Here is a 19,856-nt window from a genome sequence, read left to right as displayed (position 1 = left end):
GCAGGAAGGATAACCAAGTAACCCAAGTAATCAACCCCCACTAGCCCAGACCACTGACCCACACCACAGGGTGTTGGTTTCAAAGTGAATCCTCCCCAGGATGGTCACACAAGGTCAGCCTAAAACCCCAGGAAATTCCATCTCTTCCCCAGCAAGCAAACTGCAATTGGTATTTTGGAAACAGGATACTGGGACAGGGCACAGGCTCTGGTTCCTCTGGGCATTGATCCTTCCCTGTCAGAGCTGTGCTGCACAAGGAGCCCCCAGGTCATATTCCATACACAGCCAGTTACAGCCTGTACCCCAAGGGATGAAATTGTGCCCAAATCTGCTTGGTCTCCTTGGATTTTCTGGCTCCCGGCAGCAAGTGCCACCATTTAATTGGATGTTGTACAAAATATTAATTATTCCTGCTCCATTTAAACCTATGAGCTGATAATTCCCTCCTTTTTCATAAGCATTTCTCCCTAACTTTTCCTAGACTCAGACAGTCACAGAATTGTTAAAGTTGGAAAAGACCTTTGAGATCAACTCTAGCCATTAATCCAGCACTACCAAGGGCACCAATAACCCCTGTCCCCAGGTGCCACATCCACACAGCTGCTAAATCCCTGCAGGGACAGGGACTCTAGCACTGCCCTGGGCAGCTGTGCCAGGGCTGGAAACCCTTTCCAGGAAGAAATTTTTCCAATATTCCCCTGCCCTGGCCCAGCCTGAGGCCGTTCCCTCTGCTCCTGTCCCTGTTCCCTGGAGCACAGCCCGACCCCCCCGGCTGTCCCCTCCTGTCAGGAGCTGTGCAGAGCCACAAGGGCCCCCCTGAGGCTCCTTTGCTCCAGGCTGAGCCCCTGCCCAGCTCCCTCAGCCTCTCCTGGGGCTCCAGCACATTTCCTGTACCACTGACCATCATCCATGTGGCACCTTCAGCTGTCCTTCTCCCAGATGAAAAATTTACCTTCCATTCCATCATCCTCCTTCCCTTGTCAGAGGAGATTTTATTTCTCTGGTTAATCTTGTGCCTGTTTGGTTGTTTGGGTTTTCAAGTTCTGCTGAAAACCCTGTGAGTCACTGGCAGGGCATCTCCAGGGAAGAGATGCCAGCAGCACACAGAGCAAGCCTGCATTCCTTCTTTTCCACTCTGATTATCAATTCCCAGTTTTTCTGCACTGACTCCAGTCTCAGCCAAAGGAATCAGACACCTCTGAGAGTGGCTGGCAGGTGAGTTGTTCTTGCACAGACACCAGCACTGACCTGTCCAGGGATCTCCTGCATTTCAGCACCATGAACACCAAAATCCCTTTCTGTCAGCCCAGAATCTGCTCCTCATCAGGTGATCACTGGAATCACACACAGCTTTCACCCTCTCTGCTGCCTGAGCAGGGAACCAAAAGGAGTCACCAACTCCCTCTCCCAGCAACCCAAGTCTATTCTGGGGAGTTTTCCTAGTGTTTAAAATACCAGGAACAGAATTCCACTCTTCCCTTGCACACTTTTCCTTTATTACAGAGCCAAGAAAAAAATCATATATTCAGCACTCATCAAATTCCTGGATGTCATGATACTGCTCTAAAAAGAAAGGATACTTTTAGATCTGTTTTTGTATTTGTTTGAAGAAAATCCACCAGCCACAGTCACCAAATACAGAGGGTGAACACAGAAATCTGATTTTCAAGCCAGGTAACAGCACAGGGCCACAGCCAGTACTGATAAAAGCAGGTGATGAATGAGGACAAATTGAGTTTACTATAACTTTACCAACACTTTGCAATCCCACCTAGAAGCAGGAATGCCACGTTTGGCTGAGCAGAGCTTGGTCTGGCACTGTTTTGTCCTCCTGTCACACTCTACATGTGTTTTAGAGGAATTAAGCACATGTGGTAATTGAGGAGGGAGCTAAGCTCAGCTCCACTCTCACTTTCTGCCACTGATCCCTGGGCAGGTTCATCCCTGGGCAGGTTTCTCTCCCTGGGCAGGTCTCTCTCCCTGGGCAGGTTCATCCCTGGGCAGGTCCATCCCTGGGCAGGTCCATCCCTGGGCAGATTTCTCTCCCTGGGCAGGTCTCTCTCCCTGGGCAGCAGGATGAGGACAGGGAGCTCAGGTCACATCTCCCAGTACAAATGTCCCAGGTCACAGCTTGTTACCAAAATACTCCTGATTCCACAGTGGGCAGAGGGGAAACCAGAGCTCCCCCTTGCACAGAACAGCAAAGTCTCCCATGCCATACTTGGTGTGGGGACAGGTTTTGCAGTTAAAAACAGACATGAAAAGCAGTCCTGTGAAATGGCTCCTGTGGGTGCACAGCTCCAGCCAGCAGCCAAGTAAAAAACAAAGTTAAAAACACTTCCACAGCTGTTCAACTCAGGAGAACTCCTGGGGGAAAGACCCTTTCATCCACCCCAAAATGGGGACCCAGCAATAAAAATGTGGGCAGCAATTTACCAGTCCTCCTACCCATCAAATTTCCCATCAAAGCTCAAAGACCCTGGCCTGGCAGCACTGAGGGATCACTGACTCCTGCAGAAACAGTGAATGGAATCCCAGCCCAGGCTCCAGCAGGTCTGGGGGTGATTCAAGGCTGAGCAGTGCAGCTGACACAACAGAAGGATGGGGACATCCAGAGGGGTGGGAAGCTGGAGAGGGCTCAGGAGAACCTCACAAGATTCAGCAAGTCCAGGTGCCAGGTCCTGCATCCGGCTCAGGGCAATCCCAGCTGTGAGCACAGACTGGGAGGGGAACTCCTGGAGAGCAGCCCTGGGGACAAGGACTTTGGGGGGTGCTGGGTGAGGGCTGCACCTGCCCCAGCCCTGACACCCCCTGAGCCCTGGGCTGAGCCCCCAGCGTGGGCAGCAGGGGAGGGGGGATTCTGCTCCTTTGCCCCACCTGCAGAGCTGCCCCAGCCCTGGGCCCAGCACAGCAGGGACCTGGAGCTGCTGGAGAGAGCCCAGAGGAGGCACCAGAGATGCTCCAAGGGCTGGAGCCAGGCTGGGAGAGCTGGGGCTGCTCACCTGGAGAGGAGAAGGCTCCAGGGACACCTCAGAGCCCCTTGCAGGGCCTAAAGGGGCTCCAGGAGAGCTGGAGAGGGACTGGGGACAAGGGATGGAGGGACAGGACACAGGGAATGGCTCCCACTGCCAGAGGACAGGGATGGATGGGATATTGGGAATGAGGAATTGTTCCCTGGCAGGGTGGTGAGGCCATGGCCTCTGAAGCAGGCAGGGCAGCAGGCAGTGCCCACGAGCACAGATGGCCACAAGGATGTTGTTGTGTCCCTTCCCAGAAGCCAGAGAGCACCAGACACAAACCTGCTCCTCTGCCCACCCTCTCCCTGTCCCCTCTGCCACCCTCTCCCCACCTTCTGGCCTCCCAGAGCCATGGATGCTCCTCCTTGAGGGCACAAATCCCTTCAGCTGCTCACCACCCTTTGCACTCACTGGAGCCCAGCTGGGCTCTGCAGAGCAGCCCTTGGGGAGCACCAGGTTTTGGGGATCCCTCAGGAGGCAACTCAGACAATTTTGCACATGAGCAGACTTGAAGGACTGGGGACTTCTACAGCAAATCCAGAACCTCCTCCCTTTACTTGTAAACATCCACCCCAGTGCTCACAGGGACACAACATCAGGAATTTTATTTTGATTCAAGCCAAACCCACAGTAACTCTTTACTATAATTAAAATCTCTCTAATTGGCACAAACCATCAGCCAGGTGAACATTACAGCATAAAGTAATTCACTGATGTGCTCAGAATTCAGCACCCATTTACAGAGTGTCTTATCCCCTTGATGAGATCAGGAAAGTCTGGAAAAGCAGGAGTCTCCTGTGGATTTTCTGTTCCATCAGCTCTGTGGCCTGGATCACAGCTGAGTCAGCAGAGCCTGGGGCAGCACAGCCCCATCCACAGCACTGCCCTCAGCCCAGAGCTCAGCAGGGCCTCAGCCCCAGCACAGCCAGCCTCTGCATTTGCTATTTTTATAGGCAGACACAAACCAAAATAGCTGTGCCTGACTCAGGAGGCAGCATGGCTGACAGCCCTGGGACTGCTCCACCCTGACCCAGCACTGCCACAGCCCCACAGTCCCAAAGGGAAGGTAAAGAACACCCACCACCCCTCCAGGAGATCCTTTCCCACACATCCACCCCTCCAGGAGATCCTTTCCCACTCCCACCCCTCCAGGAGATCCTTTCCCACACCCCCACCTCTCCAGGAGATCCTTTCCCACACCCACCCTCCCAGGAGATCCTTTCCCACACTCCCACCTCTCCAGGAGATCCTTTCCCACTCCCACCCCTCCAGGAGATCCTTTCCCACTCCCACCCCTCCAGGAGATCCTTTCCCACACATCCACCTCTCCAGGAGATCCTTTCCCACTCCCACCCCTCCAGGAGATCCTTTCCCACTCCCACCCCTCCAGGAGATCCTTTCCCACACTCCCACCTCTCCAGGAGATCCTTTCCCACTCCCACCCCTCCAGGAGATCCTTTCCCACTCCCACCCCTCCAGGAGATCCTTTCCTTTCCCACATCCCCACCTCTCCAGGAGATCCTTTCCCACACACCCACCCAGCTGAAGGACTCGACAGCCCCCAGAGCCACCTCAGTGCAGCCAGGACCAGCACAGTGTCCCACCCTAAACAAGTGTGCCCAGAAGCTTCCCCCTTCTCCTGGATCAGCTGGGCTCCCTGTCAGTATTTGAATATTCCAGACATGGAATTTTAAGGGACAGAAAGTTCACAGCACTTAAAACCACAGAATGGTTTGGGTTGGGACTTTAAATATCATGTACTCCAACCTCCCTGCCATGGCAGGGACACCTCCCACTGTCCCAGGCTGCTCCCAGCCCCAGGGTCCAGCCTGGCCTTGGGCACTGCCAGGGATCCAGGGGCAGCCCCAGCTGCTCTGGGCACCTGTGCCAGGGCCTGCCCACCCTGCCAGGGAACAATTCCTCATTCCCAATATCCCATCCATCCCTGCCCTCTGGCAGTGGGAAGCCATCCCCCCTTGTCCTGGCACTGTCCCTTCTGTCCCAAGTCCCTCTCCATCTCTCTTGGAGCTCCTTTAGGCACTGGAAGGTGCTTTAAGGTCTCCCTGGAGCATTCTCTTTTCCATTTCTGAAGTTTGTTTACTGCAGCCTGAAGCTGTGCTTGCTTGTAGAAGAAAACCCAATGTTAATCCCAGAAGAGTTACAGACATTGAAATACAGACTAATAGAATCATTGAAATATTTCTAAAACATTCTGTTTGCCAAGCCTAACTGACCCATTACAGAGCAGAACAATGTCACCCTGGGGAGGAGCTGTGCACCAGGCACAGGGCCCTGACAGCTTTACAAAGTGTAACTGTCCCAAACCTGCTCCAATAAACACCACAACAAAGGGGCAGAAGCAGAGATGCACACAGAAACAGCTCAACTAAATACCTGTGTCACTCATCCACCAAACCTCCCCAAGCTGTGCAACACCACCCTGGGGTGCTCAGCCCTCTGAGCACAGCATTTCCAGCATTCCCAGCACAAAGTCTCCAGGAGAAAGACACCTCACTCTGCCTTCCAGAAGCAGCATCCTTAGCTCATTGTTACTGGCTCTCCACAGTTCCCAGCCATTCCCACAGCTCTAAAGACCTGCTCAGAGCTGCCCAGGCAGCTGAGATGAGGTGCAGCAGGGTTGTGTCCAACCCTTTGTGTCCCTGGGAGACCATCAGCAACTTCCAGCTGTGCATGAAACCCTCCCTGGGTGGGTTCTGCACCATTTAACCAGCCCACAAGAGCTGTGTGAGCTGAGTAGAGCTGCAAGAGCTGTGCTAGGGAAAATGAAACTGGAAAGCCTTATAAATATGATTGCCTGGCAAAAGATTTTGAGAATGTGGAAACTGTAAGTGAGATTGAAATGAAAGCAAGCTTTGAGATCCCTCAGTTACTGAACAACTGGAAAACAATGGCATGGCCAGCTGAAGGTGATCCCCTTTTGATGGAACAACACCCTCTGCTCTCAGACAGGCCCAAGGGTCAGAGCAGACCCTACAGCTTGGCAGAAGGGCCCAAAGAGGAGATTTTAGAGTTTAAAATGTAACACAGTATGGTAATGTAATGATTCTTATAGGCTGTATGGAAATGCTGTAGGATTTGTATCTTGTACTAGATTGGTTAGTGAGAATTAGAATATTCAGCACAGAAGAAAATTTATGATATTGTAACGGGACCTTGCTCTCTTACCTTCTTTACTCTTCCTCGCTCTCATTTTCTCTTTACCAAACTCTTGCCTGCTCTCTCTTTCCCACTCTCTTTACTTCTCTCAGTCCTGCTCCAGCTGTGCCTGGCAGCTCCCAGCAGGGCCCTGCACTTGGCCCTTTGCAATGAACCCCAAGTTCCTGACCTGGCCTCAGAGATCTCTGGTCTCCATCCCCTCCCACTGTCCTACCCCTGTTAATCCCACAGAGCTGGAGGGCTCAGGCTGCCCCTCCCTGGCCGGTGAAACCCCCGTACCTGACCAGTTAAACTCCCATACCTGGCCGGTTAAACCCCCGCTCCTGACTGGCGAAATGCCCATTCCTGACTGGTTAAATCCCCGTTCCTGACTGGTTAAATCCCCATTCCTGACTGGTGAAATCCCCATTCCGGACTGGCGAAATGCCCATTCCTGACTGGTGAAATCCCCATTCCGGACTGGTTAAATCCCCATTCCTGACTGGTTAAATCCCCATTCCGGACTGGTTAAATCCCCGTTCCTGACTGGTGAAATCCCTGTTCCTGACCAGTGAAATACCCGTTCCTGACTGGTGAAATGCCCTTTCCTGACTGGTGAAATTCCCATTCCTGACTGGTGAAATCCCCATTCCTGACTGGTGAAATGCCCATTCCTGACTGGTGAAATGCCCGTACCTGACTGGTTAAATCCCCATTCCTGACCGGTGAAATGCCCGTACCTGACTGGTTGTTCCGCATGCGGATGGCCTTGGCCTTGGCCAGCTCCAGGGCCGTGACCCAGCGCTGCCTCTCCACCTCTGAGTTGGCCTTCAGGTGGTAGGTCCTGCCCCCGTTGGACAGCACGATGTTGCACGAGTCCTCCGTGTCAATGTGGGCTGTGGACAGGTTGATGGTGCCCCGGCACGTGTGGGCCATCTCTGCCTGTGTCCTGCACGGGAACAGAGGGACAAGGAAGGGTCAGTGCTGCTGTACCTGACCCCAAAGCACCTCCAAGGCACCCTCCTGCACAGCACAGACCTGTGGAGACATCCCGAGCTGGCAGCACTCACATGCAATCCACTAAAGCTGGAAAATGTATGGTATGCACATGCCCTCTGCACAGAGATTTAGCTTTCTCAGGATTCTCCTGAGAGAAGCAGAGAAAAGAATGATCAAAACAAAATCTCATTTGCTGCTCCTGTGTTTGTGCCCATGTGGAATGTGTTCAGGAGATTGTTTACCTGAGGTGATTGCTTGATTGGATTCTGGTGATGGTGTTTTGGATTCATTGATCAATTGGATCCACATGTGTGTGTTGGGATTCTCTGGCAGAGAGCCATAGGTATTCTAGTTAGTTAGTTAGTGATAGTTCTTGTTAGTGTAATATACTTGTAGTATAAATATAGTATAATGAAGTAATTAATTAGCCTTCTGATACCATGGAGCTTCATGCATCATTCTTCCCTGCATCAGGGGATCTGCATAGCATCTGATAGAAAAGGCCCTCAGACAGAGAAACAAGGACAGGCTGAGGTGTTTAGATGGAACTTGTTCCCTTGGAGGAGCAACACCCCATCGTTCCTTACACATTCACATCCCACCATGTCCACTGCTTCTGGCCGCTCTAAAAGCAAAGTTCCAACTACACAACACTGGCTTTCTCATCTCATTTCCACTGCTGCTTTTCTCCCTTCTCCCAGCTGTCCCACCTCCAGAATCCAGCACTGTGTGGCTCTTTATACCCTCTCCCTTCCATCATTGTTTTTTGTCCAAGTGTGCTCAGACCTCATATGTCCCAGCCCTGGGGTGGCAGCAGGAGCAGGGCAGTGCCCGTGCCCTGAGCTGGCACTGCTGGGGCACCTCCAGTGCTGGGGCAGCTCTGGGACCCTCCTGACAGGAGAGACCTGGAGGGGCTGGAGCGTGGCCAGGCCAGGGAACAGAGCTGGGAAGGGGCTGGAGCCCCAGGAGAGGCTGAGGGAGCTGGGAAGGGGCTCAGCCTGGAGCAAAGGAGCCTCAGGGGGGCCCTTGTGGCTCTGCACAGCTCCTGCCAGGAGGGCACAGCCGGGGGGGTCGGGCTGTGCTCCCATGAGCAGAGGGAACGGCCTCAGGCTGGGCCAGGGCAGGGGCAGGGTGGATTTTGGGATAATTCCTTCATGGAAAGGGTGGTCAGGCACTGGCACAGCTGCCCAGGCAGGGTTGGAGTCCCCATCCTGAAGGGATTGAACAGTCAGGTGGATGTGGCACCTGGGGACATGGTGGCCTTGCCAGTGGCAGGTTAATGGTTGACCTCAATGATCTCAGAGGGTTTTTCCCACCTCAGTAACTCTGTAATTTCACAAGAACATCAGAGCAGGGAGGCTTTAGAGCCACAGCCTAGAGCTGCTCTCAGAAAGTGCTGGTGATCAAGTTCACTACAGGACAGAGATATGGGCCCTGCCAGGGAAGAATGGGCAGCAGCCCAGGGATACCCACTGCCAACCTGATTCCTGAGGCTGCTTGTTACACAGAGGAGGCCACTCTGCCTGACCAGGAACTCAAAATCCCCAAACCCCCAAACATCTCAAGGACACCTCTCACCTTCTCAGCCCTGACACTGCTTTGTGGGACAGATTTATGCCAGGGGCATATGCAAGCCTGACATGAGGACATGAAATCCTCCTGGTGCCTCCTTAAGACTTACAGTTCGTGTCTCTCAGCACCACAGGGCAAGTTCAGAGCCAGTGCACAGTGTGGTTACACTTTTTGTGGGGGGTAAGTTGGCCCCAAAGGAATCAAGCCCCAATTTCATTCCTAAGTCATCCCTTCACGCTGCAGCACGTAACTGTGTTCCCTGGAGGGATTCCTTCCCACCTTCAGAGAGCTGCTAAAATCATCTTCTCTCCTCCACAAAGCAAAGGTCCCCAAGGTGACTGCACTAAATCAGCTGCAGACATTCAGAGCCTCGCTCTCCCACCCAAGGAAACGGCGACGTTGCTGTCCCAGCTCCCCTCCCGTGCCAATCTGCATGGGAAATCAATTCCTATCAATCAGCACCCACACACGAGGCAGGCACCTGACCCAGCCTGGAGCCAACCTCCTGTGTCCAGAGCCGGGGAAAGGAGCAGAGGTGCCCTTCAGAGCCCTCGTGGTCTGCTGGATCCGCTCATTCACGGCTGGCACCGGGCTCTGGTGTAACCCGACCCCGCAGATCCCGGCTCTGCCCTTCCCCAGCACCGGGAGCGCTGCGTTTGCAGAGCACCTGGCTGGGGGTTAAACCTGGGCACGGAGCACCCAGAGGTGGAGGCAGCCGAACCTCTGGGATTTTTTAGCTCTGCGAGGGAGCAAAAAGCGCCGGGATTCGCCCTCGGAGCGCCAGAATTAGAGCTGTGCATGGGAGGCTGGGGGGAATGACAGCCTTGGAGAGTCCTGGCCAGGACACAGCAGAGAGAAAAAATATCCCAGAATACCACAGGGAGGACTAAAGCAGCCACCCACCCAGCCAGGGGATGGCAAACATCATCATATCAACATCAATATGTCACTTCTGCCAGCAGCAGGATCCCAAAGCACCAGGACACGCTCCATGGAAGCCTTGAGTGGATCAGCCCAAGGAAACCCTGCCCAGCCCAGGCACCCAGCTCCAGAGAGAGCAGGGCAGGAACCACGGACAGATGTCATGGCTTACCCCAAAATCAGGCTTGTGGCAACACCAGTGCTGTTGTGGATGTGCTAAGATCATCAGAGAGGAGATTCCTTACTCTAAAACCAGTGATATCTTTTACCACGATGCCAGCAAGACCCCATCTCAGCTGTCCAACCTCCTCTGGATGCACAGGCCCCAATTCCCACGTGGATTTTGTCCAAGCCAGCACATGCTGCTGCTCTGAATATATATTTTCCTTTTTTATTTCAACAGAATAATAGGAATTTCAGACTGGTGAAAATTCTGGCATCTCCATCACCCACCCCACTCACCAGCCCAGCACAGCTCTTGTATCACAGCCACTCACAATGACAGGTTTTGCAAAAATCTTGAAAGATTTTCTTTTTTAAATATTATTTATAGCATTTCTCCCTTTTTTTGACTGAAGAAGCTGCTTCAGCTCCTTAACACCACAAATCTAAACACAGAGAGTTTGACAAGACAATTTGCAGCATCAGTTCCTTAAAAGGGCTTCAGTCTAAAACTCCTGGAGTCTGATTTTCAGTGACTTGGATTCTACAGCCTGACAGAGCAGCTACACACTGCAGTGCCATAAAAGAGCAGCAAATTATAATTTAAAGACCTGCTTTCTACTTCTGAAGGGACACTTGAGCTCCAGGAGGCTGCTCAGCATGCCAGGGCTGTGCAAGAGAAAGATGCTCCCAATTTTTAACAACTGTACCAAATCTCCCTGGATTTGAACAACAAATCTCCCCTGCAAGGGCTCACAGGACAGGTTTATCTACAGAGCAAAGAGAAGGTGGTGAAAAAGGAGATAATGAAATGGTTTTTGCCTGTCAGCTCCACAGCTGTGGTTTTGGTGATACCCCAACAGCCAAAGGTTGAGCTCTGGATCTGGGAAGATGCTGGTTACACAGGATCTGTAATTAAAACTGTGTGGCTCTGCTGGAAGCTAACAGGACACAGCAAGGAATGAACAAGACAAGCTCACACTCTGCTCCCAGCACTTAACAAGTACAAGGGATGCCCGTGGAATTTCTCTTAAGAATTTTCTTTCTACCAATAAGTCTCTGCACCATTCTGGGTAGCCTTGTCCCTCCTAAAACTCAACTTCTTGTCTGACAGCTCCAACAGCATCAGGCAGAGGAACCCAGCAGGGAAATGAGACCATCCCCATGTCCGAGGCACAGCAGAATTCCAGTCTGAGCATCCTCAGGGAGCTCCCAGCAGCCCAGCCCTGGGACCAGAGCATTCCTGCAACCCTGGAAGCCCAACAGCTGCCCCAGTTCAGCCAAGCAGGGCAGGAGTGACACCTGGAGGGACAGGTGACATTGTGACATTCTGTCCTGGCTGGAAGCATCCAGCATCATGAGGGGGCCAGAAACACTCAGGGTAGTGAGGGACAGGTCTCCAAACTGGATTATCCACCTGAAACCCAGCAGGGAGCTACACAAACACTGAGCTGAGGGTCCCCTTCAAAGCTGGCAAGGCCAGTCTCCAGTATCACCCATGTTCTAAGGCACCTCCACAGGGAAATCCAAATACACTTGAAGTTATATCCTGAAATATGTTCATACTCTCGTCCTGCAGATTTTCCTGATCATCTCAAAACCATTGCTTTGCTGTAAGCCTCAGAAATCAGAACACCTGATTCTACATCACAGAATCCTGGAATGGTTTGGGTTGGAAGGGACCCTGAAGCTCATCCAGTGCCACCCCTGCCATGGCAGGGACACCTCCCACTGTCCCAGGCTGCTCCCAGCCCCAATGTCCAGCCTGGCCTTGGGCACTGCCAGGGATCCAGGGGCAGCCCCAGCTGCTCTGGGCACCTGTGCCAGGGCCTGCCCACCCTGCCAGGGAACAATTCCCAATTCCCAATATCCCATCCATCCCTGCCCTCTGGCAGTGGGAGCCATTCCCTGGGTCCTGTCCCTCCATCCCTTGTCCCCAGTCCCTCTCCAGCTCTCCTGGAGCCCCTTTAGGCCCTGCAAGGGGCTCTGAGGTGTCCCTGGAGCCTTCTCCTCTCCAGGTGAGCACCCCCAGCTCCCCCAGCCTGTCCATAGGATCCCAAACACTGAATTCCCATCTTATCACTGTTTCCTGCTGTAAATGTAGGTCAGGCTCACACTCAGCCCTCTCCCCAGGACAGGCTCAGAGAAGCACAAGGTGAGCAGGAGAGACTCCTAAAGGAGGTTTTGTCTTCCTTATCCCAGTGTCTCCTTCTCCCTGGGCTTTCATTCCCTGCCCTTACACCACAACCAGTGAACTCTGGGCACTGAGGGGTTCAGAGGCTGCATCTGAACCCCCGGACCACACACTCCAGGACTTCACCCCAGTGTTACCCAGGAGCCAGCACAGCTCAGGAGGAGCCAGAACAGCTCAGGAGGAGCCAGAACAGCTCAGGAGCAGCCTCTGACCCAGCCCTCTCTTGGGAAAGCAGCACCAAGTGCTCCAACAGGGACCTGCTGGGAGCTCTGGAACAAGCAGGAGGCACCAGCAGCCACACCAGCCCATGTGCAGGGCACCACTGAGCTCCCTGGACAGTGCTCACCCAGTAAGTATTTCCTAATTTAAACAGCATTTACAGAAAAATCTCCTGCTGTTTCTGCACAGTCTTGGCGGGTTTTCCTTGCCTTACATAATTATTTGTTTTCCAAGGAAGTTTTGCTGTCCAAGTTTGAGGGGGGAGTGTAGGTCCATCAACAGCCTGCCCTGCACAACCAGACATGTTCTTGCAGGTCCCACCCTTCAGCTGGGTGGGACAGCACAGGGGCAGAGCCAGCAGGGATGCTCCCAGCAGCAGGGATGCTCCCAGCTCCCCTTCCCTCAGGCAGCACTCAATGAGAAAATAAGAAACATCTGCAGAGTTTGAAAAGGAAAAGGCACAAAGTCTCAGGGAAGAGAGTGAAATTGTTTGGTTTTGGGGTGGGTTTTGAGTCTCTGGTTGAGAGGTACAGAGACACCACAGCAACATTTGTCACTACCCACGTGGGATGGAGCTGGACACCAATCCCAGGTTCATCCCTGGAGCTGGCACATGGACACATCAAGGGACTTTCCCAGTGAGCTCCACCACCACGCTGCATTTGGAGCTCAGAAACACTTTTGGCTGCCAGATCTCAACAGAATCACAAATCCAGGCTCCTGAACTGCTGCAGATCACACCCAAAACCCAATCCAAGACAGCCAGGAGCAACAAACAGCACAAACTACAGCACAAACCCAACAGCTTCACAGAACAGACAGAGAGGGGCTTCAGACAAGGGCTCAGACAGACAAAGGGAATGACTTCCCATGGATAGGGGCAGGATTAGATGGGATATTGGGGAGAAGTTCTCTCCTGTGAGGGTGGGCAGCCCTGGCACGGGTGCCCAGAGCAGCTGGGGCTGCCCCTGGATCCCTGGCAGTGCCCAAGGCTGGATGGGGCTGGGAGCAGCCTGGGACAGTGGAAGGTGTCCCTGCCCAGCACAGGGGGTGGAACAAGATGATATTTAAAGTTCCATCCACCCCAATCTTAATGTGACACCCCCACTGCTTCTTACACCACTGCCCTCTCCAGACTCAGAGATTAAGACCTGCCTTTTCTACTGTTTATTTTATGGATTAAGTAGAAACCAGTTTGTAAAATTCATTTCTTCATCATACTGGAAAAAATATTGTAACATTAAGGGCTCTGCAGCCATAGAGGAATATTTATACCCATGGCCAAGTGGGAAATGCCCTTTGGAGTCAGGTGCAAGGACTGCTGCAGGCAGAGGGAAGGAGAGAAATCAAGGACAGGGAACAAACCAGGCAGAATGGGACAATTCAGTAGCTGGGACAGTATTTTATTTCCTTCCCAAGAGTGGGGGGCAGCACAAGGGATGCCACAGCCCTGAGTCCCTGCTATGCCTGAGCAGCACAGCTCCCTCTTCCCACAGGATGCAGCACAAGGATTTCCATGCAGAATTCAGAGCCTTCCACGGCCACCTGGGTTAGGCTGAGCTCTCCCATTCCTCACAGCATTCCCCCAGGGCACAGGGACAGGAGCTGCACTGCCCATTGCTCACTGCCAACAAAAGGCTCTTGTGCCACCACCCCCTCCCAGCGTCAACAACAGCTCCCTCATGGCTCAGCTGCCACTTCCAGAGCATCCATGCTCACATCTGGTGTTTGAATTCCCTGTCACCCCCACCCCACACTCCAGCCTTGAAATATCAGACACAACGAGCACCCCTGCACAAGTGCTCCAAGGCACATTTCCCAATAAACTGAGATTTCCCATTAGTTCAGTTTTTTGGGGGTATAAAGCCAGTGAAATCTCTGCTTCCCTTTTAGGCATGAGAAATCCCAAAAAGCACTTGAATTTGAGCTCATATGCCTGAAGTCAGGGCATGGAGCATTGAAACCAAACCTCTTGGGGTTATTACTCTCTCTGGGTTCAAGGAAAAAGGGACTTTATGTCAACCCAATCCCAGAACTCAAATACCCAAGGGGATGCAGGCCTGTGGCTCCAGAGGTATTTTCCCAGTGAGTTGAGCACACCACAGCTGGTTCAGCAGGGCTCTCACAAACCACAAGTTCCATGTGACAAACACTCAGATATTCCCTTTGCTTCCTCTTTTTGCCTTCCCCAAAACCAAGGAAGCACAAACCAACCCCAAACAAGCACATGGCAAGTGTTGGGCTGAGATTGCTGTAAAAACACACGATTTTAGGTCTATTTAAAGGCCAACTAATCTGCAAGTGGCTGCAGTCAGGATGGGCATGGATTGAGAATGATCAGGGCTGAGGGAAAGCCTGCAATCCTGGCTGCAATCTTGGCTGCAATCCTGGCTGCAACCCTGGCTGCAACCCTGGCTGCAACCCTGGCTGCAATCCTGGCTGCAACCCTGGCTGCAACCCTGCAACTCTCACCAGCCAGAGGGATGTCTGCAGCTCAGGCACTCACCACCTCCACAGATCACAGGAATATCCCCCACAACCTATCCTGCAGCTTCCCAAACTGGTTTCCAGGACAAATCCCTGCCCACACTGGGACCAAAGAGCCCAACACCAAAGAGCTTCAGCAACACCACCCAGGCAAGGATTTAGATGTGGCCATACAGCTCTTCTGTAAGCAAGCAATAAGCACAGCAATCTGGAATTCTCACTCCTTTCTCCACCTTTATTTGGCTGCAATACCCACCCCAGCAAAGGGACAAGGAGGAGCCTGGAAGATCCTTCTGCTCCAGATCATTCACAAACAACCCTTGTCTTCCTGTGCTTCAGAGAGGGAAAAAAACTCCAGAGGAGCTCAGGACAGGCAATTTGTCAGACAAATTCCCTCAGAGCCACAGTGCAGGACCTGGCACTGCCTGCTAGGAAGGTTCCATCCCACGAGGATGGGACACTTTGTCAACGCCAGCACTTCCTACTCGGAAACCTCTCCGATGTGAGAGAGTTCCATGAGAACCCTCCCTGCTGGGGAAGTGCACGGGTGTAAGAACGTGCTCAGGGCAGGAAAACCACCACAGCCAAGCTGAAAGGGCTCTGCAAACAACACCCAGGCTACCCCTCACCTCTTTTCCTAAATAAAATTGAGGTTGACTGCTGGCTGAGGAGCCCAGAGCAAGCTCCTCCCAATATACAACATATCCGAGCTGGGTGCCAAGCACAGGGGCTCATTTCCTCAAAACCTGTGTAAAACCTGCAAAAATGCACTCAGACCTCAAAATGCTTTCCCTGGCAAAACCAGAATCACAGCAAAAGGCACAGTTCCCTTCCCCTTGTTCCTCAATGCTGTTTCTGCAGCGATCCCACTGACAGGACTCCCACCCCAAACACAAAGATACTCTAAAGTCAGCCCATCCTGCTGCACACCTCTGGGATTGCCTTTTATTCCACATTTCTGCCTCAGTGCATGCTGCAAGTTTTCTGCCAGGATATCTCAGTTCATCTCAGCAGTAGCCAGGAGATAAACTAAGCCATAGTGCAGGTCAGTAGATATGGTTGGCAAAGAGAGTTTGCGTTGGAGCTCTTATGAAAACAAAACAAAACAAAACAAACCCCCAAAAAACCCACAAATAAACAAAAAAGATAAAACTAATGTTAAAAAGAACTACTAGGAAGCACTGCCACTCCTCCCAGCACACTGTGCTATCTCCTCTGCACCTCTGGAGAGGCTGGTGTGGCCCTGGCTGATAAGGATATCAGCCCTGCAAACACGGGCACCCAGGAAGCTCCTGGAGACACTGGTTTGGGGCTTCACCTGCTCCACCATCCCCCAGCTCTGCAGGGCACAGGCAGCTCCCTGAGCTGGTGAGACCCCAGCCCTGCTCCCACCCAATGCTGCTGCAGCTCCCCAAAAAGAGCTCTCACTCCTTCCCTTCCTGCAGAAGAGAATGAAAGGAACTCGGCGTGGGAAAAGTATCTCAGGACATGACCAGAAGGAAAGGCTCTAACAGCGTGTCCTTGGTGGCAGCTGGCCTGCAGCTGACCCAGCACAGGGACACTGGTGTCCCTCACAGCCCAGAAACCAAACCACCAGCTCAGCAGCTTCAGCAAAGCCCCTGAGCACGGCTGCAGAGCCAGGCTCTGGGCAGGGAGCTGGGAATGGAGCAGAGCCAGGATCCAAGCATGGGGCTGGGAATGGCTCCTAGAGCCAGGATCCAAGCATGGGGCTGGGAATGGCTCCTAGAGCCAGGATCCAAGCATGGGGCTGGGAATGGCTGCATGGAGCCAGGATCCAAGCATGGAGCTGGGAATGGCTGTGGAGAACCAGGCTCTGGGCATGGAGCTGGGAATGGTGCAGGAGCCAGGATCCAAGCATGGGGCTGGGAATGGCTGTGGGGAGCTGAGAATGGCTGTAGGGAGCCAGGCTCTGGGCATGGAGCTGGGAATGGTGCAGGAGCCAGGATCCAAGCATGGAGCTGGGAATGGCTGTGGGAGCCAGGCCCTGGGCATGGAGCTGGGAATGGCTGCATGGAGCCAGGCTCTGGGCAGGGAGCTGGGAATGGCTCCTAGAGCCAGGATCCAAGCACGGGGCTGGGAATGGCTCCTAGAGCCAGGATCCAAGCATGGAGCTGGGAATGGTGCAGGAGCCAGGATCCAAGCATGGGGCTGGGAATGGCCGTGGAGAACCAGGCTCTGGGCATGGAGCTGGGAATGGTGCAGCAGCCAGGATCCAAGCATGGAGCTGAGAATGGCTGTGGGGAGCTGGGAATGGCTGCATGGAGCCAGGCTCTGGGCCTGGAGCTGGGAATGGTGCAGGAGCCAGGATCCAAGCATGGAGCTGGGAATGGCTGTGGGGAGCTGGGAATGGCTGTGGGAGCCAGGCCCTGGGCATGGAGCTGGGAATGGCTGTAGGGAGCCAGGCTCTGCACATGTAGCTTCCAAAAACGCCAGAGGAAGCCCCCCAGTCACCGCAGTTTCTTGTTTTCTTTAGTTTTCAAACTAAAATGCCAAAGATCCAGAGACAGAAAATCCCATCAGGACTTTCAGGTGCTGCTGAGTTTATCACATCAGCAATATCACATCAGTCATGGAAGGTCTCATCACCTCCACAGCTAGCAGGATAATCCAAGACCTGGGCCAGGCCTGACTCACGAGCTTGGTGGTTCATTTTTAAGCAAGAACAAAAAAGGAGTGACCATGCACAAGTTCATTTGACAAATGCTCTTTACTAGACAAGAAACAAATGCACTGCAGCAGATAAGAGCCTCAAGCAGTCATTTTTCTCATTACAGCCTCTGCTTTCAAGTTTGTACTGGTGCTTCAGCCCTTGGGAATTGTGTTAAATGATCAGCATAAAGATCAGCCACAGTCAAATCATGTTTATGTTTTCTCACCACCACAGCCAAGGACATAATAGCACACAGGGCACACAGAGTCAACATTAAAACCCAACTTTTATTCCTATCCCATCAATTCCTATCTCATTTACAATATTCAGACTGGTTAAAAAATCCTGGTTTTCCAGACTACAGACTTTAGGGCTGTATTTGCTTCAAGCACAAGACTTATCCCATCTTTCAGAGATTGAGGGTGGGTAGAAAAGCTCACTTCCAAGAATTTTTCCATGCTACAAGCATCTCTCTTTTCTGCAAGTTACTGTCAATGTTAATGTTTTCAGTACCCAATAAATCTCCCTCGGAGATAGCACATGAGATACAGTCTGTGACCCCAAACATCACTAAAATCATCACACTCCTGACTTCTTGCCAGCTTTCAAACAACGCTCAATTCTAGCTCAGGATCTCTGTATGGATGAGACATTTCTTAGGGATAGACATCTACATGCAGAATCTCCTTCTGGATGAAATATTCCTTGAGGAGAGATATCTGGATGCAAAGCCCACATGGTTGCATAAATATATATTTTCCTCTATTTTAAGTCATGAGAAGAAAGATAAAACTTCATATTTAAAAGCTGAACTGTTGTTTCTCAGCCCTTGACTATGAAATCCTCAGTTCAACAACCACTTTGCTACAGGTTTATGTGGAGGCAGCTTCCAGGTGTGTGTCCAGTGCAGACATGGAGAGAGGCTCCTTCAGTTCCATCTTCTCCCTGAGCACGACACACAGCTGCCTCTGCCCAAGGCAAACACCCAACAGCAGCAACTTCTGCAGCCTCCTGTGACAACCCCCAAGTTTATTCTGTGATAAATCCATGCTCAGCTCCACAATCAGCATATCCTACTTCTGGGAGCAGTGGGCAGTGGAGGCAGCTGCCTGCTTCCAGGAAATCACTGCTTGAGAGCAGGAGGAGGGAGAATGAACTTGACTACTGCATACAAGGTGCCTCCATGACCTCCAGTAGCCAGGAAAGCATCAGCTGATCCTTGCAGGACACGCTCCTGAGGAGTGTGGAGGTCAGCAATCCTGGGAAGAGCAGGTTTCCTGTAAGAACTGAGGAAACAGAGGGGAATGCAAGCAGCACAGCAAGCCCTGTCAGCAGTGTGAGTGCAAGGGGCAGTGTGGCACAGTGCAAGACCTTTCCCATCCCTTACAACACCACCCATAAAATAAAAAATGTTGGCAGCTGGCATTCCAGATGCTGGAGATGCCAAGAGCTTTATTTAAAACAGAAATCAAGAGTTAACCACTTACTGGGCCATGACTGGGGCTGAGGGTGTTTTTTGAATCAAATCCTGCAGGTGCCCAAGTGACCTTGGCCAACAGTTTGGGGACAGGCCTGGCACATCCCAGCTGCTTCACTGTGAGACCCAACATCCTCCTGCACAGTCTCAGTGCCAGGACACAGGGAATGGCTCCCACTGCCAGAGGGCAGGGATGGATGGGATATTGGGAATCAGGAATTGTTCCCTGGCAGGGTGGGCAGGCCCTGGCACAGGTGCCCAGAGCAGCTGGGGCTGCCCCTGGATCCCTGGCAGTGCCCAAGGCCAGGCTGGACATTGGGGCTGGGAGCAGCCTGGGACAGTGGGAGGTGTCCCTGCCATGGCAGGGGTGGACAAGATGCTATTTCCACTCCCTTCCAATCTAAACCATTCCATAAATCTCTAATCCAAGACATGCTCTGTCTTCAGGGCTGAACATTTTCTGCAAAAACCCTCCAGATATTGACTGTGGGTTACCAGGAACAGCCAAGAGGGAAGGCAAAGTCACTGACCTTCACAAGGGACAGCTCTCACACGTAGACAAGGATGAGTTGCAGCTTTCAGCTAATTTCCCAACTGCTCAGACCAGACTCTCAGTGTTATTTCAGTGCATTGTGTTGCAAGACAAGTTGTGTGGTGCAATAAATGCTCAGAGGTTTTAATGCAGAAACATTTCAGTTGTTTCAGCACAATCTGAATCCTGTCCTTCACTCTCACCCCTGTGCTGCTCTGGCTGCAGCCAAGCCAGGCCATCATCTCCCTGCACAGGACACCTTCACACCCACCACAACATCCATCTGCCATCCCACCCCTCTGCTCCATGCAGGAAAGGTTCACATCCACAAAAGCAGCACCAGCACTTCATCCAAAGTCATTCCTTCCCATTCCAGCAGCCACTCGGGGAAGCCAAGGGGCTCCTGCTGTACACACAAAGGCAAACAAGCAATCCACAGAATCATGGAA

General features: G+C 52.5%; 1 protein-coding gene across 7 annotated transcripts in view; it reads right to left on the bottom strand.

Annotated features, from left to right (window-relative positions):
* OSBP2 (oxysterol binding protein 2) overlaps positions 1 to 19,856 on the bottom strand; it is a 98,871-nt gene that overhangs the window by 65,652 nt on the left and 13,363 nt on the right. For 6 of the 7 annotated variants that reach the window (XM_077188035.1, XM_077188037.1, XM_077188036.1 and 3 more), the window contains one exon: positions 6,914 to 7,122. In XM_077188035.1, coding sequence (XP_077044150.1) covers positions 6,914 to 7,122 — 209 coding nt within the window. Of the gene's footprint in view, positions 1 to 6,913; positions 7,123 to 15,657; positions 15,699 to 19,856 lie in introns of those variants that run through there. The other variant, XM_077188041.1, reaches the window with a different exon arrangement.

This window comes from Agelaius phoeniceus, chromosome 18, assembly GCF_051311805.1.
Source record: "Agelaius phoeniceus isolate bAgePho1 chromosome 18, bAgePho1.hap1, whole genome shotgun sequence".
NCBI lineage: Eukaryota > Metazoa > Chordata > Aves > Passeriformes > Icteridae > Agelaius > Agelaius phoeniceus.
Note: the sequence above shows the minus strand (reverse complement) of the source record. Positions and strands in the feature narration are given on the sequence as shown.